The 23,896-nt window shown below is 35.3% G+C and overlaps 1 protein-coding gene across 3 annotated transcripts in view; it reads left to right on the plus strand.

Annotated features, from left to right (window-relative positions):
- The window catches only part of TBC1D22A (TBC1 domain family member 22A), a 174,696-nt gene that overhangs the window by 78,131 nt on the left and 72,669 nt on the right, over nucleotides 1-23,896 (plus strand). For all 3 annotated transcript variants that reach the window (XM_035549298.2, XM_035549299.2, XM_050708281.1), the window contains exons 10-11: nucleotides 527-602; nucleotides 13,705-13,832. In XM_035549298.2, coding sequence (XP_035405191.1) covers nucleotides 527-602; nucleotides 13,705-13,832 — 204 coding nt within the window. The remainder of the gene's footprint in view (nucleotides 1-526; nucleotides 603-13,704; nucleotides 13,833-23,896) is intronic.

Here is a 23,896-nt window from a genome sequence, read left to right on the forward strand (position 1 = left end):
TTCAGAGCAGTCATGACTCGATCGAAATAGAGCTTTGATTTCTCCCACTGCTGGAAGGCATTATTCTGAACTTCTAAGGATGAAATTCTTATCCTGTCACTGATTAGGATCTAAATTTTTATATTTTCTAGATTATTTGTGATAAAATTGGAAATTTATGGTGGGGAAAAAGAAATTGCCTTAAAAAAAATTGATAGAGTGGCAAGTTTTGGCATTTAAGAAGACAGCCTTTTAAAGCTCTTTAGACTTCCACAATATAGATGTAACTTCAGGGGCACTAAATTAGCAAGTAGTGAGCAGTTGATATACCACCAGCTGTAAGGTATGCTGTTAAGAGACAGGGACTCTTAAATAGGTTGGTAGAGTGTGATGATTTGCTACTGAAGTGTAGAGACAGGAAATGTAAAAACAAAACATGAGCACCTTAAGCAAACATAAGAAAAATAAATGGGTTGCAATAAGTACTTGGGGTAAAATAATTTCTAATTTTTCATAAACTTATACTTGTATATGGTTTCTTTTTTAGGATAATTACACATTTGCACAGCCAGGAATTCAAAAGAAAGTGAAAATGTTGGAAGAACTTGTTAGTCGGATCGATGGTAAGTCTTAAAAGCTGACCTAATTTCTAAATGGTCTTTCATTGAAAGTGGTTAGTTAAAATGTTTGCAAGAAGTCTAGCCAATATCACTGCTGCTCCATACAATGGTGGAGTAACATAGCCTTCCTCAGAGATGTCACACTCGATCAATTTGTGGCACGCTGGCCTTTGCAAGATCACTGTCCTATATCATTTAAAAGAAAGCTGCTAGAGCATGAGCCACTTTCATTACTTTTTATTAAGGCAATATAATCAAAATTCAGTGGCAATTTCTTTGCAGCAGAGTAATGACCACATACAAAAGGCAGCTGGTATTCATTTCATATTAAGCTCAATGATTGTTGTAATTCAGGCAAGTCACAGTGGTTGTTTATAGTTGTCCTTCGGCACTATGTTTTGTGCCTTTGTGCATCATTTTGCTATCTGGAATGCCTGAATAATTTCTCTGTGGAATCCAATTAATTATGAACTCTGGAAATAACATCTTTAATATTATAGATAAATTACAGTCTATGCAGGGGCAATTTTAGATTATGCTTTCATGTTTTAGCAGGGCACTTTGAAATATCTTCTACCTTCATCCTTAAAATAATTCCCTTCATGAAATGCTGACTGTCATATTGCTAGAGCAGAGTTTAATTAAATGAAATTCAAGAGATAATGCTGGCCCATTCTAAACATACTCTCTTGGTAGTTTGTTAAATTAATGAACAAAGTATTAACGAAATGTTGCCAAGCAGAACCAACCATATATTTGTGACACTAGCCTGTCAGTGATGAAATAGAAAAAAAAATATTTTATGTAGCTTAATATTTGATAATCTGCTTGAAAAGATTAATTCTGTCTTTTCATTATACATATTGTGAGTTTTTCTTGTGCCAGTGCTTTCCATAGCAGATTTTGGGTTGGCCTGCATGTGTTTACAATCTGAATTTTGAAAAAGCTCTTCCTGTCTGTTTAGGATGTTGAATATTCTTAACAAAGTTTATGTAATATTATTCATATTACATAATGTACGAGAACAATGTTTATATAATATTATGCTAGCAATGTAAATGTATGTAAAACCGATGTAGATGTATTTTTTAATATGTACATGAATATAAAAAAGGGATGCTTCTGTACGTAAGGTAGCAAAATGTTTATATATGAACATTTTAAAAGCAGTTTATTTTGTTACTTCAGAAATCATCTAACTGTTTGCAGTATGGATTTTTATATGTTACTTTATTTTTATATCAATATTGGTGTTTAAATTTCAGTTATTTATAGAAGCTAATGCACTTTAAATAAAGTGTATATTTATAATACCTATAAATAACTTCCTAAGCTTGGTCAATAAATTACTTAAACACATTTTTAATGTCATTCTGATAATAAGACTCATTATTCTGTTTAATAAAAATAAGTATACAGTATATTGACAGGAATATTACATTGACAGGAAGAATTGCTGAAGGCTGATTTGTACCTTCGGTGCTTTAGAGAAGTAGTTAAATAACTTTCTCGATTAAGTTCGTGAAGTGTTATTTTGAAGGGTTTACACTTAAAAAAAGACAGTTGTAGGAAATATGTTTGTTCTTAAACTGTCCTTTACTAGGACAATTTAGTTGCAGTTTACCAACTGCAATTAGTAAACTAACTGCAACTGAAGTGTATGTTCCTGATTTTTATTTGTTTTGAAACAATTTTTTTTAATAGAACTGTATTTAATAGGACATTATTGAAGTACTGCTGTATCAAAAGTTGCAGTTGTTTATCTTTCTAAATGTGGTCACAACTTAGTCTCCAATATTTGTTGATCTAAATTGTGTAGTATTTAGGAAAAGGAGGCAGCCAACACAACACGTATTTTTACTTCGAGCTACAGAGAATGCCAGATTCTTCGTCAGACTGTGGCTGTAGATAACTGCCAAGTTTTTTTTTTTATTAAATAAAGATGTGTATTGAACAATAACTTTTCTACACTAGAAATACTAATTTTTTGGTAGTTTTTCATAGAAATTATGTTTGCTAGTTATTATTGATTCTTCATACTGTCTCAAGCACTTCCAAAGTAACATCTGAGATTACTGTTAAGGGTAGATTGCTCATGTAGGTGAGTGGTTGAAGATGGCTGCCTTGTTCTGAGCAACGTAGTTGGAAAAAGCAAAGCAAAATCCTAACTTTAAGAAATTGATTGCATTATTGCAGGGATATTTTACGGTGCGCATTATCCATATGACATACCTGTAGCATATGTGGGAAAGATGTTAAAGGAAGCTATTTAAAACAAACAAACAAACAGTGACTAATGGGATTATAACATTTCAGAGTGAGAGAAATCTAATTATACATTTTTATATAGAATAATAGTAGAAGTTATGAGGTGTTTTAAAAAGCTGTCACTGCTGTTTGAAAAGGAAACCTGTAAAATGTGGATGTAGTTGACATAACAGAATCCTAAAACTATTTAGGTTGAGTGAGTCTACAAGTCATTGGTCCAGACCCCAGCTCTCATCCCCAGGTATGGAGGTGATTCTGCAGCTTCTTTGCGTAAGACTGTGCAAGGCTTTGACTACCATCAAATGACTACCAAAAAATCACTGTGACTCTTTTTTTTCAATACAAGTAATTAGAATTTCCTTTTATGGAATTGATGTACACTGTCTTTTATCTCTGTACACCTCTGAGAAGAACCTAATTCCATCTTCTCTACACCCCCCCATCCCAATTGGTAGTTGCAGTTGTTCATAGACATTTCTTCTGAAGGCTGAACAAACCCAGCTCTGTCAGCCTCCTCTCCTGTAGAGCGTTCCAGCTTCCTAACTACCTTCATTGGCACTTCATTGGTCTTGTATGCCAGCGCTCCAGCACTGGACATGCAGGTGCAGAGATGGTCTCACAAGTGTTGAACACAGAGGAAGAATTACTTCTCCTGACCTGTTGGCTTCTCTCTTGCTTAGAAAGCCCAGTGTACAGTTGGCTGCCTTTGCTACAAGGACGCTGACTGAGCTCTGCCTGTGGTCCTCCATGCCCCTAAGTCCTTTTTGGCAAAGCTGATTTCCAGCCAGCTGATTTTCAGTCAGTGCTGTTGCATGGGGCTGTTCCATCCCACATATAGGATGTTGCAATTGCCTCTCCTGAACTTTGTGAGGTTCCTGTCAGCCATTTCTTCAGCCTGCCAAGATCCCTCTGAATAGCAGCCCTGACTTTCAATGAGTCACTCCTCCCAATCTCGTATCATCCATAAACCAGCTGAGAGTGCACTCTGTGCCATCATCCCAGTCATAAATGCAGGTGTTGCACAATATTGGCCCCAGTATTGATCCCTGAGGGATGCCATTAGTAATTAGCTGTCTTTGTACTGCTGATCACAACCTTTATAATATGGTGGAACAATTAAGCTTTGGATAGAAAAAGATAGGCATTTTTCAATATTCCCACTGCTACTTTTTTTTTTTTTTTTTTTGCAGACGAGTGTCCACCACTCAGTTCCTCTTTTTTTTTTTTTTTTTTCTTTTTTGCCAGGAAAACACCAAAATTCATGAAAGATTAAAATAAAAGTTTTAGTCATTAGATTGGCAATGGTGGATGTGTACTGCTGTTATTTCATAAACTTTTGGTTGATGCCTCAGATAAAGGATACTGATCCATTTGGCTTTTTGGTAGAATCATTATATAGTTAAATTAAATTGTTTTATCATCCTTTTCTCTATTTTCTTTCCCCTTTTATCTTTATATTGAGCCTGTTATACTGCAGCTAAAGAGAAATATATGGTTGGTATGAGTTCAATAGCTTTGTTTTTAAAAAAGAAATCTTAGCGATTTATTCTAACTGTGAATATCCTAATTGCTAATTACAGTTATTGTGGAAGAAAATAATATTCCTGTTGTTACTGTGGTGTCACATTGTTTTCTTGATGTTGGGTAATTGAATGGTGAAGAGAACCTTAACATAATGAATAGCTGCGTGAGTGGGTGAAGCTTGTACAGCTTGTTTGCTAATCATAATAGGTTACCAGTGTATGAAAAGTGATACCTCACCCTTTGGATAGTGTTAATGCATTATGTTAGTGATTCAAGCAACCTTCATTAACCCAGCCTTATGAATTGCAACTCCTCTCAGTGACTGTCATTGTGTGTACAGTGCCAAACATTGCAGTAGATTTGAAACAGCCAAGATATTCTGATAATTTGATCATAATCTCAGCCTAAACTCCAGAAAATATTTTTAATGACCTGTGTTCAATGGAGTTAATAATAATAATATAAAAAAAAAAAAGTTATAGACCAGATTGAATAATGTTTTGTCTTCAAACTCCATCTCATTTTTCTCCTCCTCCTCATCATTCAGGTTGTTCTAAGAATTATGCAAAAGTATTGAGAGTGAGGATCAATAAGCTATCTCTTGTAAATAGTTACATTTTCTATTATGCTTTTCTGCTGTAAATCATGATCCATCTCATGGTTTGTGAAGAGGCACACTCGCGTGATGCTGTCTTCAACTATTGCTTCGTTTGGTCTTGAAAACAAAGAAACGTTGTAGGAATGCCAAAATTAACTCAGGATTTGTGTTTTTAGAATTTTCAGATGTTTAACATTTGGTTGGTTTCAGGCTTTGAGAGAGTCTCAAGTTCTTCAGTAAAGGAAAACGTCTTGTAATTTCAGGTAGCCATTTGGAGAAGGCTGAACAACTGTATGTAGAAGTAGTCTTGGATTTTCATATAAACTGATAAAATATATAAATTGGTAAAATTGCATGGCATTCTCTAAATTATCAAAAAGACAGTTTAGACAAAAATAAAACAGACATTAAATTTATTTTTTGTTCAAGTCAGCTTTTCATTAGTAGTAGACTAAACTGTAATGATAGTATTTACGACTCAGCTTAGTATAAATATTCATCTGCTGTGAGGGAAAGTTTGGGAAGATTTTTTTCTAATCTCTTAACGAACAATTGATGGAGTTTGCATCAGTGTGCAGAACAGCCTGATCCCTGCTTATGTTCTCTTGTATTGAAATAAATTTTTGTTTTATTAGTGTTCCTCATTCTTTTACCAGATCTTTTTGCAAAATTAGACCTGAGCCCAATTTCAATAGCAAAAAAATAAAAAATAAAAAAAAATGGTTTTAAAATAATTTAAGAAACTTATACTGTTACTTTATGTATTATTTTTCTTCTTTAAAAATATAAGTAATGGAAAAATACCAAATAAAATAAAATAAAATAAAAACAGTACTGTATTTTGTCTTTGCAATATGGAAGCTTATTTAGATTTCAGCTACATTTTACATCTGATTTAGAGAGTTAACTAAAGACATTCTTACATATGATTATTCTTAATTTGGACAATTTCTAGTTTATTTCAGTTCTAAGATTGTATACAGGAGAAAAAATGCCAAAGAAAGGAAATTATTTTTAGAGCAAAATAAAAGCTGCTCTATTCCAACAGTTTCAAATAATGAATGTTTTAATAATTACTACATCATTGTATTGTTTGGGCGAATATTTTTACTTAACACTGAGATACAGTTAAAATGTTCTTTCACCATTTAAATCCACAGTATACTAAAGATTTTACAGCACCTTTTTATTGCTGTCATACTGTAAATGTATTTCTTTCACTTTGAATGAAATTTAACTTAGATAAAGTGTTTTCTTTTAGTGTTCTTGTCAAATTAATCTTAGCTTCGCTAATCATACTCTATTTTCTTCTTGGATTGCAAATGTCTTGGTCAGATGACTGCAGTTCTGTGAATAATGACACTAATAAGGACTTTTCAATCAAGAAAATTGTAATAAAATACTTTCATTACGTGCCTTAAATTTATACTTTGCATATATTTTTTGCTATTTGGATGCAGAGAAAATAAAATATGAATCTTTTGTATATTTTTCTTTGTGTTGTGTACATGCATGCAGAACAAGTTCTTCATAAAACTTAATTAAAAAATTTTTTTATATGTATTTTTGCGTATACACAGTGAAAGATCGTATTTCTTTGCACCACTTTCTGCACTTCTCATGCTTTGAAGAATTTGCTTTAGATGTTGAAATGTTTGCTTTTTTCCTGGCTTGTATCAGGCATAGTGTAGCCAGCAGGACCAGGGAGGTGATCGTCCCCCTGTACTCTGCTCTGGTGAGGCTGCACCTCGAGTGCTGTGTTCAGCTGTGGGCCCCTCACTACAAGAAGGACATCGAGGCCCTAGAACATGTCCAGAGAAGGGCTATGAAGCTGGTGAGGGGTCTGGAGAACAAGTCCTGTGAGGAGTGGCAGAGGGCACTGGGGTTGTTTGGTCTGGAGAAGAGGAGACCCAGGGGAGACCTCATTGCTCTCTACAACTGCCTGAAAGGAAGCTGTGGGGAGCTGGGGGTCGGCCTCTTCTCACAGGTAACCAGTGACAGGACTAGAGGGAATGGCCTCAAATTGTGCCAGAGGAGGTTCAGGCTGGAAATGAGGAGACATTTCTTCTCAGAAAGAGCAGTCAGGCACTGGGACGGGTTGCCCAGGGAGGTGGTGGAGTCACCGTCCCTGGGGGTGTTCAAGGAGAGGTTGGACGTGGTGCTTAGGGACAGGGTTTAGTGGGTGACACTGGTGGTAGGGGGTGGTTGGAGCAGATGGTCTTGGAGGTCTTTTCCAACCTTAATGATTGTATGATTCTATGCAACCTTCTAAAAGGTTGTTTGGTATAATATTCAATATTTATGCATTGTGTTAGTTAATTGGGGATGTTTATAAAACGTCCCTCATTAGTATAGGGTTAGTGCACCTGGAATTATTTTTTTTCTAATGTTTGTGTAGTTGAGTGTCAGAATTAAAAGCTGAGTGTTATTTCTGGGGTGCTAAACGTCCAGACCTCCATTGGGATTCCTACAGTTACTTCTCTGAGCATTGAGTTGGTACCTGGCATTTAACAGGTTCTTGTTCTGAGAGCTAAACACATCTATTTCTGTAGAACTGTCCAATGGTTGAAACACAAATGTTTCATGGTTCTGATAAGAACTTAATTTTGTATGGTGAATTAAGCCCCCAAAGTACTTTAGAGACATGGTTTTTGTACTTTTGATACTTCAATACCCTCTAAAGGATATTCAGTTTCTGTGCTGATTGAACATTTTAAACTGCAGAGAAAAATTTTCCTTTTTCTGTTTCTGAAAATGTGATTCTCAAAAAGTCAAAATATCAACAAAGACTAATACATTTTCTTATTAAACAACTTATTAGGGATCTGCTCAATATACCGTGATTGATATAGATAAACTAATTTGTTCGTTTTTTAATTTGAATCTTGGGTGTTCATACAATGAGCTGAAGGTGAAACTATGGTAATAGGTGACATTTGATCAATCCTTGTTATGCATTCAGTCATGCTAATGATTTCTTTAAAGTATGGTTAAAGAATACTTAATCATGCATGCAAAATTATGTTCATGTTTAATTATGTTCTAAAGCATTTTACTGACACCTGCAATTTTCAACTAAAAATGTATTGAAGTATCTGGGGAAAAAAGCTCTAATTGTAATAGTTGAAAAGATTTTTGCATTCTTTAACCATACGGAAGACTTTTGAATCGGAAATGGGAATAGAATTTATTTAGATCTTACTGCTGCTGTTGAAAATCACTGATTAATAAGGTCCTTCTTTATACATCGGCTTGATGCTGAAGTGATTAAAAATCTTGTAAGCATTTCTTAATTGTTTGAAATTAATTTGTGCCATAAAGCTCTTTTTCATTTTAACAATGCCATCTAATTTTTTATCTGATTTTATGGTTGTAATTACTGTATTATACTTTAATCTACTCTTAAATGCTGTTGACTGGGCATTATAATTATTTAATGTATCTTTTAATCCATATTTTTATGTTTTATTGACGAGATTACATTTGTATGCTATTACAGGGATCAGAGATCTTAGCAAGAGTTAGTTAAGACTGATGGTAAAATCATTTGTCCTGACTTTTGTAAACACTGACTTTTAATTAGCCAAAACTTCCAATTTTTATGGCAAATTAAAATAAAGGGGGGGGGGGAAGTAGTCTAATGATGCAAAATTTAAAAAGTGATCAGCATGACCCCTACTATGAATGTACACAGTTGTGATTTAGAAGAATAGGCTCCAGAAGTCCAACGAATACTTCTTGGAAGTAGAACTGTCTATCAAACATATTTCTCCATGTTATTTGTTACAGTTCAAATGTTAAGTTCAAGTTCCACCCAGAAACACAGCAAGTGTTTTTAGCTTTTAGTTTGAATGCATATCTACTAATGTTTTTCCTAATTTTCTCCATTTTGGTCTGGGTACCAGAATTATTACACCTGTTTGATTCCTCTAGGCAACTAGGAATGTCTCTCTGTCCATTTTCTGCTTTTGCTTTGGGATCAGCCTCTTGGGCTTTTTTTTATCAGCTGTGTCTTTTGTATAGGAAGAGGATATTTGTCAAAGTCATAGCTAGTAGCAGTACATTTAGTGAGCTAAATTCAAATAGACCTAATTATCGCTAAATTGAGGAGAATATAATTTGGTAATATATCTGTTCTTCTGCCAGTCTTGTTTTCATTTTGTACTGGTTTGAGACAATGTTTTTTGGAGGCAGCATGCTTTGTTATTTGGTGCCTGTATTATTATCTCTAAGATCATTGATTATGATTTTTGTTTATTTCTTTGGAATGTCAGTTGTTTCTAAAATATCAAAGTGACTAATGCAAAAACAATGAATTTGACAGTGGAGGTTCTCATCCATAGTAGATGTGGAGTAAATTGTTTTCTGAAATATGTCAGTGCTTCATATCGTTCACTTTCTTTGGTTTGTCTTCTGTTACATTAGTCTCTGAATTATTAGATTGCAATACTCAGATTTATTGTCATGGTCCAGAGAGAAGAAAATCCTTCTAGAGAGCCATTTGAAATTGGGAGCATTAGCATATTTCTGTGGCTTGTTTTCATATGTCAAGGAGCAATACATAGGCATTACTCTGTGTGTAAAGGACAGTGCCAACAAAGCCCCTGCCACTATTTTTCTGTTCGTTTTGGATTGGTACCAGAGGAGTTGCTCTTGTAGCTAGTGTACTCCCTTCAAGAGGAATTGTGTGGATCCTGATGAAGACAAATAAGTGTTTTTCTTCCTCTGCTTGTACTAAAAGGCCTGTTTATTTATCAGATATAGCTTAATTGCATTTCTGATGGTGTTTTAACACTTAGTGCTTTTTATGTTTACAACAGAAATACGTATGAAATGGTGATAAAATGGGATTAAGAATGAAGTGCCAAAGTATGAACTATAAATAAAAAATAAGCTTTAATTTTCAAAAAAGGGAAAATTAGGTTTATAGTCAAGCATCAGAAAAGATTGATAGGTTTGATAGGAATCGTTAAATAAAGGTCAACAGTATAAGGCTAATTACCTGAAGTAATAAATTACACAGATGGATGCAGTGGCTCCATGCTGTGCTATGGTAATGTGGCTATTCACACATTATTTTACTGTTATTTTGTGGTTCCTCTTTGCTTATGTGTAAACTTTCCTAGGCCCTTCTTCTGACAGTATTCCCTAGACAGAACAACACTTAAGTCGTGCTGTAGTTTTGTTCTTAACTGTGGCTATAGTTTGTGATAATTGTAGTCAAATACGCTTTAAATCTGAAGTCAGTAAAACAGCATGAGAAGGTGACATTAAACAATGAAATGTATAGGTTCTTCTTGAAAATTTTAGCTGTGACTGTACACTGCTACTTTCAGTACTCATATTTAATTAATTTCAGAGAATCTTGATCCATACATACAAACATAGGGGTTTGGTCTTTTAAAAGTTTAAAGCACTTATTGATATAATCTTGTAATGAATAGGTGCGACAAAGTTTTTAACAGGGATATGATAGATAAAATCATTCCAGAAACTCAAATTAGGATGATTTAGAGATGCATACTAGGCTATCATTGGTGCAGCATCTGTTTAAGGTGGCTAAATGTGATCAAACTAATATATCCAGTAAGTGTGTTTATTAAAATTGTAAGTAATGATAAATGCTTATTTTGTAGTACACGAAATACATGGTTTTGGAGGTATGCTACTTAAGAATACATCTGTATAATGTACTTATTTTTTAATTGGAAGATTTGTTTCACCAAACTTTTTCTATGTATAGTTTTATTGAAAGTATTGGGAACCTTCTTAAATATGATTCCTGTTTCTTTTGAATTTTGATAAAAAATGTTTATTTTTCATAACTAACATAATTTTACTGCAACTGCAGTTAAGTGTGGTTTTATAATATGCTTGACGTCTGAAAGTTGACAATAATTGCATCACTTGTTTGTTGCACACGTGCTAATTTTCAGTGGAATGGAAAATGTAAATTTAGATTTTCACTGTCCTAATTACCTTTATGAGTGAAATAGCCCCTACTCACAACAGTTACGTACAAATCAGGAAGAATGAGCCTTTTCAGTCACTGTATTTTCTGTTCCAGTGTTGCATCAATTGTATTTAATGCTCGGAGTTTAGCAGTCTATTTTTCAGCTTGTTCAGATTAGAAAACAACTTTCAAGAAATTCATTATGGTTATTAAACAGTGGTTGAAATATAAAAATTGGCACAATTTATTGTTCTTTATTTCTTACTTTGAATGGCTGCGAGCAATTAAATGAAATACATTGCTACTGTGTGAAGAACAAAAATGTTAGGTTTGTGAGCTAGTGTATCGACTAAAATTAAAACTGACTTTTTTGTATCCTGCTTGATGTAATGGATTATCTAAATATAGTACTCTGCAATATAGGTATCTAAATGTGACATTTTGGAAATAAATTTAACATAGTATATCACTTCAGTATGTATGACTTACAGCTAAATTTGCCTTGAGCAAAAGCAGGTAGTCATTCTGTCCTGGGCCTCAATTAGTGTTAATGCCTCTGAGGCATGCAAGGCCTCTAACTGCGTAGAAAATGAAAACAGAAAGGCTTCTGGGCTTTATACAGTTTTCAAAATATGGACTTGTATATATTAACTGCCTTATTTCATTCTTAAGTCTGTTTCTCTAAGGTTGCACCACATGTGATTACTGTGGCTGTCTTCTCCTTCCAGTAACTTGTCAATAACTGAGGACTTGCTTCATCAGCATTTTAAAGAAGACTCCACCATACAGGATTCCACAACTTGTATAAAACTCATTTGTTCATTTAAAAAGAAAAAAAAAAGTTACACAAAATAGCAATACTACTGAAGGACTGCGAAGTAAGCCCAGCAGATAGGTTACTGCGTGCCAGCTAGGTACTCATTGCGCTTGCACAGGCTAGTCATCGTATGCAGACCCTGGAACTAGCCTTAATGTTGGCTGTTGTCTTTTTCCCAGATGGGATAGTTGATGAGTTTTGCCAAAAGCCCAGGAAAGAAGGGTTCAGAGGTGATGGGAGGATATTAGTTTTGCAGAGGAAGGAAGAAGATTAGTCACAGGATCTTGAGATTGGAAGGCAGAGGCTATTATGAGTAGCGGAACATCCATCACAAAGTTCTCATGTAATCTTAAAAATATTGACAGTATATAGGCACAATATAAAAGAGTAATGCAGTAGGACTTTCCTGTACACAAGAATGACTGAGGAGGGGGGTTATCCAGAACTTGATAAGATCAATTAAAAGCCCAGAAGCTCATTACTTCTCCATTCTCATTCTCTATCTTTTCACATCCTGTAGTAGCAGTTCAGTCTATTATATATCAGCAGTATCTAATTACCTAGTTAGTGTTATAATTAGAAATGAAATGAAACACTTGAAAATTCACACATCTTTATAGCTACAAGTTAAAAAATAAAAATAAAAGAATCCCAGAATCAGTAACAGATGTTTTTAAGATGTTCATCAACAATTTGTTATATTTCTGTATTTATAGAAGGTTATGATTTTAAAAATGTAGATACTTTAGCCATGGATAGATAGACATTAAGAAGGTGCTTTGGAGAAGTACCGGTACTTTATACATCTCCATGGATATTTGTTTCTACACACTGTTAGAAACAGGATGTTGTGCTAGGTAAACCTTTGGTGTCACATGTTGTGACTGTTCTTACTTGTGGTGAAACTCCCTGTTGGTTGCTTTCAAAATCTGAAAAACTTTTACTTCTTCCATATTGAAACAGCAGCTTTCAGTTGACTGAAAATCAGCTATATTGACCGAAACTTTCATATACCCACAAAATCTGATTTGAATAACTTCAGCATAAGCCTTTAAACTCTTTAAACTTGCTGTCATTCATTTATCCAAAATAAGACATCAGCATTTCTGAAGTAGTTGTAGTTTGCAACGTGTTATTGTAATACCTGAGCCTCAGCTAAAACCAATTATCAAAACGTATGTGATCCTTTTGGGGTAAATTCTGCTAAATATATAAAAGCCTCACTAGTAGATTAGTTCTATTAAGGATGAAAATAACCCATGCAAGTGATTATGGCAGCTTTCAGATAGAAAACATGCCACAATAAATGAGTACTGAGTAGTGCTTTAGAAACCATTGATTTGTACTGCTTTTTATTTGTATTTATTTGTGATACTAAGAAATTGTTTAAGCTGTAATTATTTAAATTTGCTCACAGTTTTGTATTGCATTAATCTCACTTTTCTTTTTGCTTCGAATAAATGCAGCCTTTACATATACTCCATACTTCTTTACCTTGTTATTATTGTCTTCTTTTTTATTACCAATGCTTTATTTTTGGAATCCATTATGTTATTTGCAAACCTTGTTGCTTGTAGTCCTGTCCCAAATAATTTATAGATTAGGAAGTTACTGAGGATATATGTACATAGTCATTTCATTTTATAACTTAGTATATTATTTATAGTATATTGTGAAATCGTGACCTTGCCTTTCTTTTTTTTTTTGTTTTTTTAAATTCAGAGCAGTTGTTTAAGCCATCCAGAGGTAGAAAATTTAACCCAATGTACTGTTTAGCTAGTTGTTTCTGTTGTTTCTGTTTGGATTTTTAATTAGTTACGAGAGTTTGCATGGAACACCACATTTTATTTGCTTGGGATCAAAGTATTCTATTTTTCAGACAGTTCATTTGATAGTTAAAGACTTCGAAAATAATCAGTAAAATGTCTGTTTATTCTGTCTTCAGAACAAGTTCATGTACACTTGGATCAGCATGAGGTGAAATACTTGCAATTTGCTTTCCGATGGATGAATAATTTGCTGATGAGAGAAGTCCCTTTACGGTGTACCATCAGATTATGGGACACATACCAAGTAAGTACTTTTTTAAGCCTCCATGACTATGACGCTATATTTTGGATATGCAGGTATGTTTGTCTGTTATTTTTCATAAACTTTTTGTTTTAGTGTCATTTGAGAACCATAATAAGAGAGAATCTTCAGTGATCATTACCATTTAGAAACATTTAAAGTTTTCAGTCTTCCTGCCTGTAAAAAAACAAGCACTTTATATTACGTCAATTTATAGCACTAAAATGAACCCCCACTCAAAGCATGGGTTAATGTCAATAGCACTCCTGTCTGTTCACAAAAGCAAAACATTGAATTTCACTTAATCAATGCCCTCCATTGATTCTGAGTTCTATGCTTCTTACTGCCCTTCTACTTAACTACTCATTCCAATACTAGCTTCCAGTTCTCCAGCACTGAGAAATGCTCATCCTTCTGTCATTTGTTTTGTCTTATTGTTTATCCCGATGAAACGCCTTATGTTACTGACCTTTAGTTGAGACAGTAATATTTCCTCAATAATTCCTTGCTCAACTGTCAAGTGAAAGAATTGGTATGAAAGAAAAACTGTTTGGCTGTTCTTAGTTCCGTTTCTTGTCATTTCAGTAGCTTCTGGTTACAATTTTAAATTATGTATTTAACCAGTAGACACTTAAATACTTGTTTTGTTTTCAAAGTTAACTAAATAAAAATAATTTATAAAAAAGGAAATTTAAAAGGACTAAAAACACCATAAGAAATTTCAACTTAGTTTAGTAAATATGGAATGACTCATCATAATATCTCATAAAGAGATGCAACATCTTTAAATACCAATGTCTTTACATCTGTTCACTATGTAGCAGTGTTTAGTTAGTTTCATAGACTTTAGTGCCAGAAGGTGCACTTAGTCCATCTATTCAGACCTCTAACAGAGGGTTAACAATTGCTTGCTACTCATATGGACACAAGGAGTCCAGTAAGTGTTTAATGAAGTGTCTTTTTTAGAATGTGATATGGAAACATTATGAAGCGAGGAGTCTATCGTCACTGCTACTGCTAATCTGTCCTAAAAGGTGGTATTCTTTTGGTATCCCTGGTGGTATCCAAGTTTTATTTGGTAAATTTCTCAATTGTATTTGTCTATTGCTTATGTTTGGGGTCCTTTGCCTCCTTTGTCTCACTATAACATCTGTATCTATATCTATTTTAATACCAAGTTAGTACTTGGCATTTTCTTATTTCTTTTTATTTTTAACCGTGATAACTATAACACTACATTTGGTACTTGATGATTAATCTAACAAATATGCTAAAAATATGTAAAAACTCTTCTTTAGTGCAGCTAACTACCCATATGCGTCCAGGGAGTAGCTGTTTTTGACAGAACCTCACATTGAGCTCAGAAAGCATGAGCTATGATTTTGTGATAATTATGAGAAAATTCTTTTGAAGACCAAACTCGTGGTTACTTTGTGTCAAGCTGTTTCCATGCTGAATGGAATCAATTCTCATCACTAGCCCATAGGTGCCTGACAAGTTCCACTTCGGTATCTTTATCCATAATACATGTTTCTGATTATTTATTTGGGGTTTTGAGCAATTTCTACAGTATTACAGTTGTCATCTATATTATTTAAAAGATTAATACTTATGGAAATCCCATGTAAATACTTATCTTTTAAATGCAAGAGTCTTACATCAAAATGGTATCCTTATACCTTAATGGGGTTACTTTTATATATTAAACATGCTTAAAGAATAATTTATTTATTTATTTATTGGCTCAGCAGGTGCAGCAGATCAATAATGTTTTCTAGATTTTGTTATTTTACAGACCATTCCACATGTACTTCTTGGAGAAATCTTGTATTTAAAACCAGGAAAGGTATCTTAATCTAGAAGGTCACCTGTATTTCCAACCCCTTTTCTGAAGTAACCTAGAGCACTTGCACGAGTTGCTAATTATATTTCAGTTGTACTTATACCAAATTTATTCTTATCAATCTATACTGATAGTATGACTAATAAATACAGTGAAGCTAAAAAAGCCACTAAAGTTTGCACAGTATAAATTTTTACGTAAACAGCTTTTAAGCCATTCAGTTGTATATGATTCCAAACAATCATTTACAAAGGAATCAGCAGTGCTACTTTCCAAATAGAATAGAAAAAATAGAGATTGAATTTTTCCGGTTAGTTTTACCTTCTGATTTCTGTTTTTAACAGTAAAGCTTGCTATAGACCAAAATGTCATTTAGATGCATATTGGTAAAGAAGTTTTTCTGACGGTCTAGCTATGGATGAACCTGTGATACTGGATTTGAAAAAGAGATAAAAAATGAGCAGAGGCAGAAATAGAATAGGGATCCTTATTTTTGAAAGAAATTTAGCTTTCCAGATACAGATGGGAGGACAAATCCTACTAATAATTTTAAGGGCTTGGATAGTTGCTTAATTGCTTTCCTTTCTGTGCTTGAAGGGTGATGATGCTGTAATGTGGTTTTTCTACCTCACGTACCCTAAAGCAAGAAAGCGAGAAAACATGGGGATTCTCCTTAGATTTCCACAAAAAATAGCCTTTGGCTATTTTAGTGCCTACTCAGAATGTGTGTGCACTGATTTTTCCCCCTGATTTTCTCATATTACTGTAAATAAAAATGCCTCTAACCACAATACAAATTCAGAGAGAAGGTGAGCTAATCAAGTTGCAGTGGTGAGATTACCCACAACATGTACTGCAGGCATCCCCACATGGCTGATGTGAGGACTTTTGCCAAGGCTCTACCTTACGGCCCTCAGGAAGGGATGGGGCATACTTGCAAGACAGGCAGTTCTTGTTCCAGTGCACTGCAGTGTTTGGGAACTACGCAGGAGCACTGTCAGAGGAGAGGGTGTCTGGACAGGAGGGACTGTCTGATCCCTTCATGTCTGCACCAGGAGTGCATTCTGGTTTCCCCATTTCATGCAGATATCCAGGGCAATGGTGGATGGCTTACCTTCCCTTCCAGGGATTTGAGAACACTGGCTTCTCGAAAGAGAGGATCACACTGATGATATTTTCACAGAAAAAAAAGCCTTTTGTCTCCTTGTTCTTTCTCTTTCCCTATCAAAGCTGAAATATTGCCTTGTCTCACTGAGCTGCATGTATTCATCTGTTCATAGTGGAAAATATGGGATAAATATTGTGCTGTCCCCAGCTTAAATTCCAACTTGGTCATTCTCAGAACAGACCCCATTTTTTAAAAAGTGTGTTGTCCTTGGGGCATTTTTAAGGTCCACTGTATTTATGTAGCTATGTACTTTTCTGTTAAGTGGAAAGAATCAGAAGTGCCATTACAGTGTTTAGCATTCATTCGAAATTTTTCATTCTTTACTAGAAGTGGCAATACAGGTCTTGAATGTCAGAGGCTGTAAACCAGTATGTAGGGCAGTATCATGTTTAGTTTTTAACTGTCCCAAAAAGAGTCTGCATCTTAATTTTTATTTTTAACTATGCTTACATATTGAGTTCAAAACTACATTTGATTTCTGGGCAGTTGGGAGCTGTAAGGCAGTCTGTAACAATGCATTTAAATAATCCTGATACACAGTAATACAGTGTTGTACAGACTACTGTTTGGAATGGGGTGGCTATATTTTTCATTTCAATGTAGCCTTCTGGTGTGATGTTGTTACACAAATTAGCTTTTTGTGCTGTCTTTCATGAAGCAATTTCTCTGTGTAAATAACTTGGTAGACATACATAATTTGCAGAAGAAACACTGATGCAAGTTCCATCGTTAAAAACTTACTCAGACTTTTTCAAGTTTGCTGATGACACCAAGCTGCGTGGTGCAGTTGACACACAGGAGGGAAGGGGTGCCATCCAGAGGGACCTGGACAGGCCTGAGAGGTGGGCCTGTGCGAACCTCATGAGGTTCAACAAGGCCAAGTGCAAGGTGCTGCACCTGGGCCGGGGCAATCCCAAGCACACAGGCTGGGTGGAGAATGGATTGAGAGCAGCCCTGAGGAGAAGGCCCTGGGGATGTTGGTGGATAAGAAGCCCAACAGGAGCTGGCAGTGTGCACTCGTAGCCCAGAAAGCCAACCGTGTCCTGGGCTGCATCAACAGAAGCATGGCCAGCAAGGTGAGGAAGGTTATTGTCCCCCTCTGCTCTGCTCCCATGAGACCCCACCTGGAGCCCTGCGTTCAGCTCTGGGGCCCCCCAGCATAAGACATGAGCTTGTTAGAGACGGTCCAGAAGAGGGCCACAAAGATGCTTAGAGGGCTAGAGCACCTCTCCTATGAAGACAGGCTGAGGTGTTGGGGTTGTTGAGCCTGGAGAAGAGAAGGCTCCAGGGAGACCTTATAGTGGCCTGCCAGTACCTGAAGGGGGCCTACAGGAAGGTTGAGGAGGGACTCTGTCAGAGGGTGCAGTAATGGGACAAGGGGGAATGGCTTTAAAGTAAAAGAGGGTAGACTTTGTATATTATGTATGTATATTAGTTTTCAGTTGTAAATATATTTTGACAAGTGCCGTGTGAAATTTTGGAGTTGAAGTGTACAGTTGTCTTTTCTCCTGCCAGGAAGCCTTTGTTTTCAGTACCACTTTGCTGACAGCTGTATTGCCAGCTCGCCAGTAGGCTGATGTAGCTGAAATGAGCCTCATTCTCACACTCTTTGGAGGCATTGCAAAGCACGTCAGTGACATGGTTACTGTTTACAGTGCACCGGTGTCTTAGTTTGCAGCTTTACCTTATTCTTCTGTGAGGAATGCTTTAGTGTTACCAAGGGATCCCAAGGCTTATCTGAAACCATGTCAAATAAATGCATATAAGACCACCATGTGAAATGCAAAACAATTAAAAGATGTACAAAAGGGAAAGGAAAAAGCAAACTTAATAACACACAATGCCAATATTGACATTGGTGAGCTGATTTACTGTCTCACTGCTGATTTTTTTTTTTTCCCCTAGTTCCTGTAACCCCCTGCTCCTTGGCAGTATCTGTTACTTTTCTTCAGGTTAGCCCAGTAAGGGGGCTGACTATGTGTAGGAATGTTATTTGTCTAGCAGTCAGTCACTGAAGTTTAAGAAATGTTCAAAAACAGTTATAATTGTTTCTGTGTTTCCATTCTGTATAGAGAGTGAAAGATTTTGATTCCCTGAACATGAGAATAATTTAAGACTGGTTTTCAGTTGAGCTGTCTTGTGATTAGTATTTATTTTAGAAAAAAATCAATTAAAAGTTGAAACGGTAGTTCATTTCTCAATAGACACTGGAGAGTCTACACAAGAATGATATTATTACTATCCTGGTCTAAATCAAAGCCTTAAGCCACCTGAGGTAACAGAGATTCATCAACTGAAAGCAGATGTAATTTTCAAGGCCAGGAGCTGTGATTATTTTTCTTTTTATGGCAGTTCTAACATCTCTCATCCATATTGATTCCATGATATTAGGTAGATGTTGTTCTCATCCTTTTCCTCAGCAGGAGCATAAGGCTGCTCCCTGTCCTAGTGATCTGGTCATGTTTTGGTTGTTTGTTTCTTTTTGTAAAGCATGGTTTGGACCATTAGGATCTCTGAACCAGTTTAGATGAAGTGAATAAAAATAAACATCTGGAATGAAAGTACGATTGTGAGGAAGGTACATTTTGATTATACCCTCCCATCTTCTGCTAGTCAGAAGCCTTGTTATATCCCTGTCTGGTATACATTTTTAAAAAATGCCCATTATTACTAAATATTTATCTGATTGTTTTAAAACATCCTTATACTATTTGAAACATCCTGTGGCAGTGATATATTTGCAATTTCTTTATTCAGTGTGGGAAAAAAAATCTACTTTGATTTAACAGAAGATTCCTTTGAATTCCCTTCCACTTCTTTGATTACGCAAACTTGTCAAATCATTCTTTATTCACTTTTTCCACATCGCTAGTTTCAAAACTGTTTTATATCTCTGTATGGTATCACCCCTTTTGCAAGTTAAAAATATCTGTACATATAGAAGCCATTTCATGCACCTTTTATGCTCATCTTTCTTCTATGTAATATTTATAGTTCTGCTATATTATTTTTGTCATATGCTAAATGGAAACTTCTTCAAGAGGTGAGCACAACATGGGTTCATGCAGTGAGATGATGTTTTGTTTCTTTTTTCTTTTTTTCTTCTTTCTTTTTTTCTTTTTTTTTCCTCCTTCCTCCCTTCTTTTCTCCCTTTCTCTTTTCTTCCCTCCCCTTCTTCCTCCTTCCCTTCCTTCTCATGCCTCTTATTTCTGTTGGGCATTGAGCACTTTCAGGTACCTTCATAGTTAGTTCGACTTTTCTGTCTTACTGGTTAACTTAAAGTACAACATCAGGTATGCATGTTTTGCATTTTTTCTCGCTCAGAGTGTTTCTGCGGATAACCACCTATTTTTCATTTGTGTATTCATTTGCCACTTTATTACTCAGTGACATGACAGCTTTCAGCAACTTTTTGCAGCTAGTTTTATTTCTTACCAGTAGAAGCTATCCTGGATAATTTTGTCTCTATCAAACTGTTCCTTTTCAAGATCACTTAGTAGTTTGCTGAGTAACGCTAATCTTGATCTGTTATTTTTGTTCTTTTATTTCTTGTATTTTATTTTTTCTTTAACTCATGAGTGCTTTCTGTCTTGCCTCATAACAACTTAATTTTAGAGTCTAGCTCAGTGAAATTGTTGAAGGGGTTTGGACATATGAACATTTAATATCCAATTAATAACACATGGGTAAGATCATGTGTGTAAAATTTCTAGTCATTTATCAATTTGATTGAAACTGGCCAATGGGTTCAATGTTTCTGTAGTGGGGAAACAGACATGATGGGACATAATCTTTCCTGCCCAGATATAAAATGTGAATGCAAAAGTTTAATCTTCCTAGGAAATAAAGGTAAAATACTACATAACTTGGTAGTGACTTCTTGTCCACATGACATATGCCATAAGGAAAAACAGTTCCTGGATTCAAAAACACTGGAGGCCTCTGGAGCCTGTACTCAAGTCATGCCTCTCCATTTGATTATTCTGGCATCCCTTGTTTTATATTGGGAATATATTTTTCTTTTTTTTAGCTTCATACCTGAAGAGCTGGAACTCACCATCCCGCTTTCTTCTGAACCCAGTCTTGATCTTCCCCACTTTTCACTATAATTGAAGAACACCTTTTTCACATTGTTGTCTTTAAAAGTATATCTAAAAATGTGATCTAAAAGTCATATTTAGTTCCTGGGAAGAACGCAGCAGGAAGATGTGAACATGAGAGAAAGGTTTTTATTTATGAGATTGGCAATCTAAACATTTTTCTGTACAAACAAAGCATCCTTATTCTAATTGCATCTCTTTGGAAGCTTCTAGGTCCTTTTGTGTTCAGCAAGTCAGTGTTTTCCTGTACGTCAGTAGACTGCTGATACACATAGCTTCCCTTCAACTTAAGCAACTGAAAAGTTTTTATACTTTTTCAGTGTTTGTCAGGCATCTGACTGTCATCACCTTATATATATATCACCAGGACAACTTTGTTGCTAAGGCAACCTCCCATTGACAAGAGTTGTGCTCATTAGGACTTTATTTTGGCAGGCAATTATATTTCAGTGGCATTGCAAGGCACTGAAGGCAGTGACCTCTTATTGTTTATCTTCTGCTAACCACAGTCTGTAATAACATAAAACAGAAAGGTAAGAATGTTAGTAAGAAAAAGTTTATCTTCCACTGTATGTATAACTTTATGTATGGTCTTTAACATACAGAAGGATTATGTGCAGAGTGAAGAAAAATAGTAATTCAACTTCTGAATACCCATTTTTCTGACCTTAAAAAGCAGTCATTCAAATTTATGTAAGTTCTCAGATTTTCTCTTAGGAAAGATAAAGCTGAATGCTATTTGTTTTGAAGTTTTAGTGGGAGACAGGGTTCTGAAATTCCCAGGGAAAATAGACTCAGCAGATCCTGGTTTTGAGCTGGACCACAGTCTTGCACAGGGCAGTACACACACTTATACCTCAAACTGTGATCTGCAGTTATATATCCTCAGCTTGTCCCCCCATCCTGCTCTATATGTTTTGTCTCAACAAACAAGGATTTAAAAAAAAAATAAAAAAATCTATTAACTTCCTCCTTCTATGAAACTGAAGAATCATCTTTACATCTGTGCCAACCCTACAGCTCTCCTAATTGGGATCTTAGCCGTATCACTTAACGCAGCCCTTCTGCCCTCTGTTTCACATTCCCTCTTGGCCTTGCAGGACGGCACTGTCTATGCCCCTGCTCACACCTTGTGGTACAGCAGAGCAGACTGGGGACCACAAGGTCACCTCTTGGAAGTAAAAGCTTGTATAGTGGTATTTACCTGAGCTCTGAGGAACATGCAGTAATACCAGCAATTATAAAACATAGAGTATAAGCTGCCCATGTGAGACACTTAAATATAACTCCCCATAAAAACCGAAGTTGTCATCTGGCATGCCTTTGGATGGGTCTGCATGCTACCAGCACATGGGGACTTGAGGTCTGTCAGACCTTTAATTCTGAGGTTCCTCGTCTCTGGCCTTCCAGCCAGTGAGCTCACTGGAAATATCAAAAATGGGGTTCGGTTTGAGACATGAATGCAAAAAATATTCTGTCTTACTGTAAGTTTGTGTGTATATTCTTGTATCAGGTGGCAATGCTTCCATGCAAGTTGACAGAGATCTAGTGAATAAAGACAGAGGAGCCCAAAGAGAGATTTGTTACAGCTTGAGTGGCTGGTTAGCTGAATCTCTTTTTAAGCACCATTAAGCATATTGACCAGATCTTCATTACCTTTGTAAATTAAATATACAGCATGCTTACAGGCACTTAATCTTATAAAGGAAGCTCTGAGTTTCTGCAAAAAGTGGGTTAAAATTCCTTTCATAATATTTAAAAAGACTTTTTTTTTTTTAAATAGTGTGATGTTCTAGGCCACTAGACCAAAGTTTTATAATGTAACTAAGCGTAGATGATGAATGTGTTTGTATGTCACCAATTTGTGTCTTTTTTTCTTTGGTTGCTTTCCTTGACATCAGGGAGGATTCAGTAAAATCTGGAAAATAAAAGAAGGGGGGGGAAAAGTGTAGCTGTGCTATTCTATGAGGAAGGTATTTAGATATAGAAATTAAAATGCAAAAGCAGAACTCAGTGATGTGCATAGGAAAGCCTTTGCTTTTTCTCTGGATTCAACTTCTTAAGGCAGCTTCTGGTGCTATTGAAATAGATGGTAATTTCTCTGTGGCCAAACAGAAGTTAATTGCAAATGCAGAGAGGATGAGATAGAGTATTTTGTCTTATGCATATCTTAAAGGATGTGAGTAATCTCATTGACTTCAATTGAACAAGTCATGAATTTAGTTAATTAAGCATGTACTTTAAAGTGCTTTATTGATCGGGATCTTGATGCATGACTCTATAGGATGATAACTGAATGTTAGATGCTGCCTAGAAGACAGTTCGTTTTCCTTACTGTGAAGTAATTTTGCTGTTTCTGCAGGAAAGTTTTATTAATATTTTGATTTTAAAAGGTCTGAAAAAAATCATGTTTCTATACAAGAAAAGAGAAAGAAAATTGCCTCTCTCACATCCATATGCTTTTATTTCTTATATTTTTAGGTTCTATACATGTCAGACTTTTATAATACTATTCTGTAATTTCTAAGGTAAATTTAAAATGAGTATCCCTAGTCTCCATGTAGTCCTTTAGTCTCTGAATTATGTTTCTATTTTAAAAATTTTATAAGAAGACATGTTTTGAAAATAACTGTATATAAACATTTCATGGTATTGTATGGCTCAATGTAGTACACTGTGCATTCCTGTATTAAAGTGTTTCCTCTGATTTCTATATAAGGTTTGTACTGCCAGTTTTATTTTAGTTATACTGATTTATGTAAAAGAGCACAGAACTCTAGTAATCTAGCTTTGTTCAGTTCTTTTGCCCAAGTTTTAAAAAAAATAAAGTTTATTTGGGAGAGAGCTTAAAATGTCCTTTTTGAACAAACTATCAGCTAATAATGAAAAATTTCTATTTGTATGCAAAAGTCAAGATTTCAGCACATGAACCATTTTGGATAATACTCTCCTGGTT

Source organism: Cygnus atratus, chromosome 1 (assembly GCF_013377495.2).
Source record: "Cygnus atratus isolate AKBS03 ecotype Queensland, Australia chromosome 1, CAtr_DNAZoo_HiC_assembly, whole genome shotgun sequence".
Taxonomy (NCBI): Eukaryota; Metazoa; Chordata; class Aves; order Anseriformes; family Anatidae; genus Cygnus; species Cygnus atratus.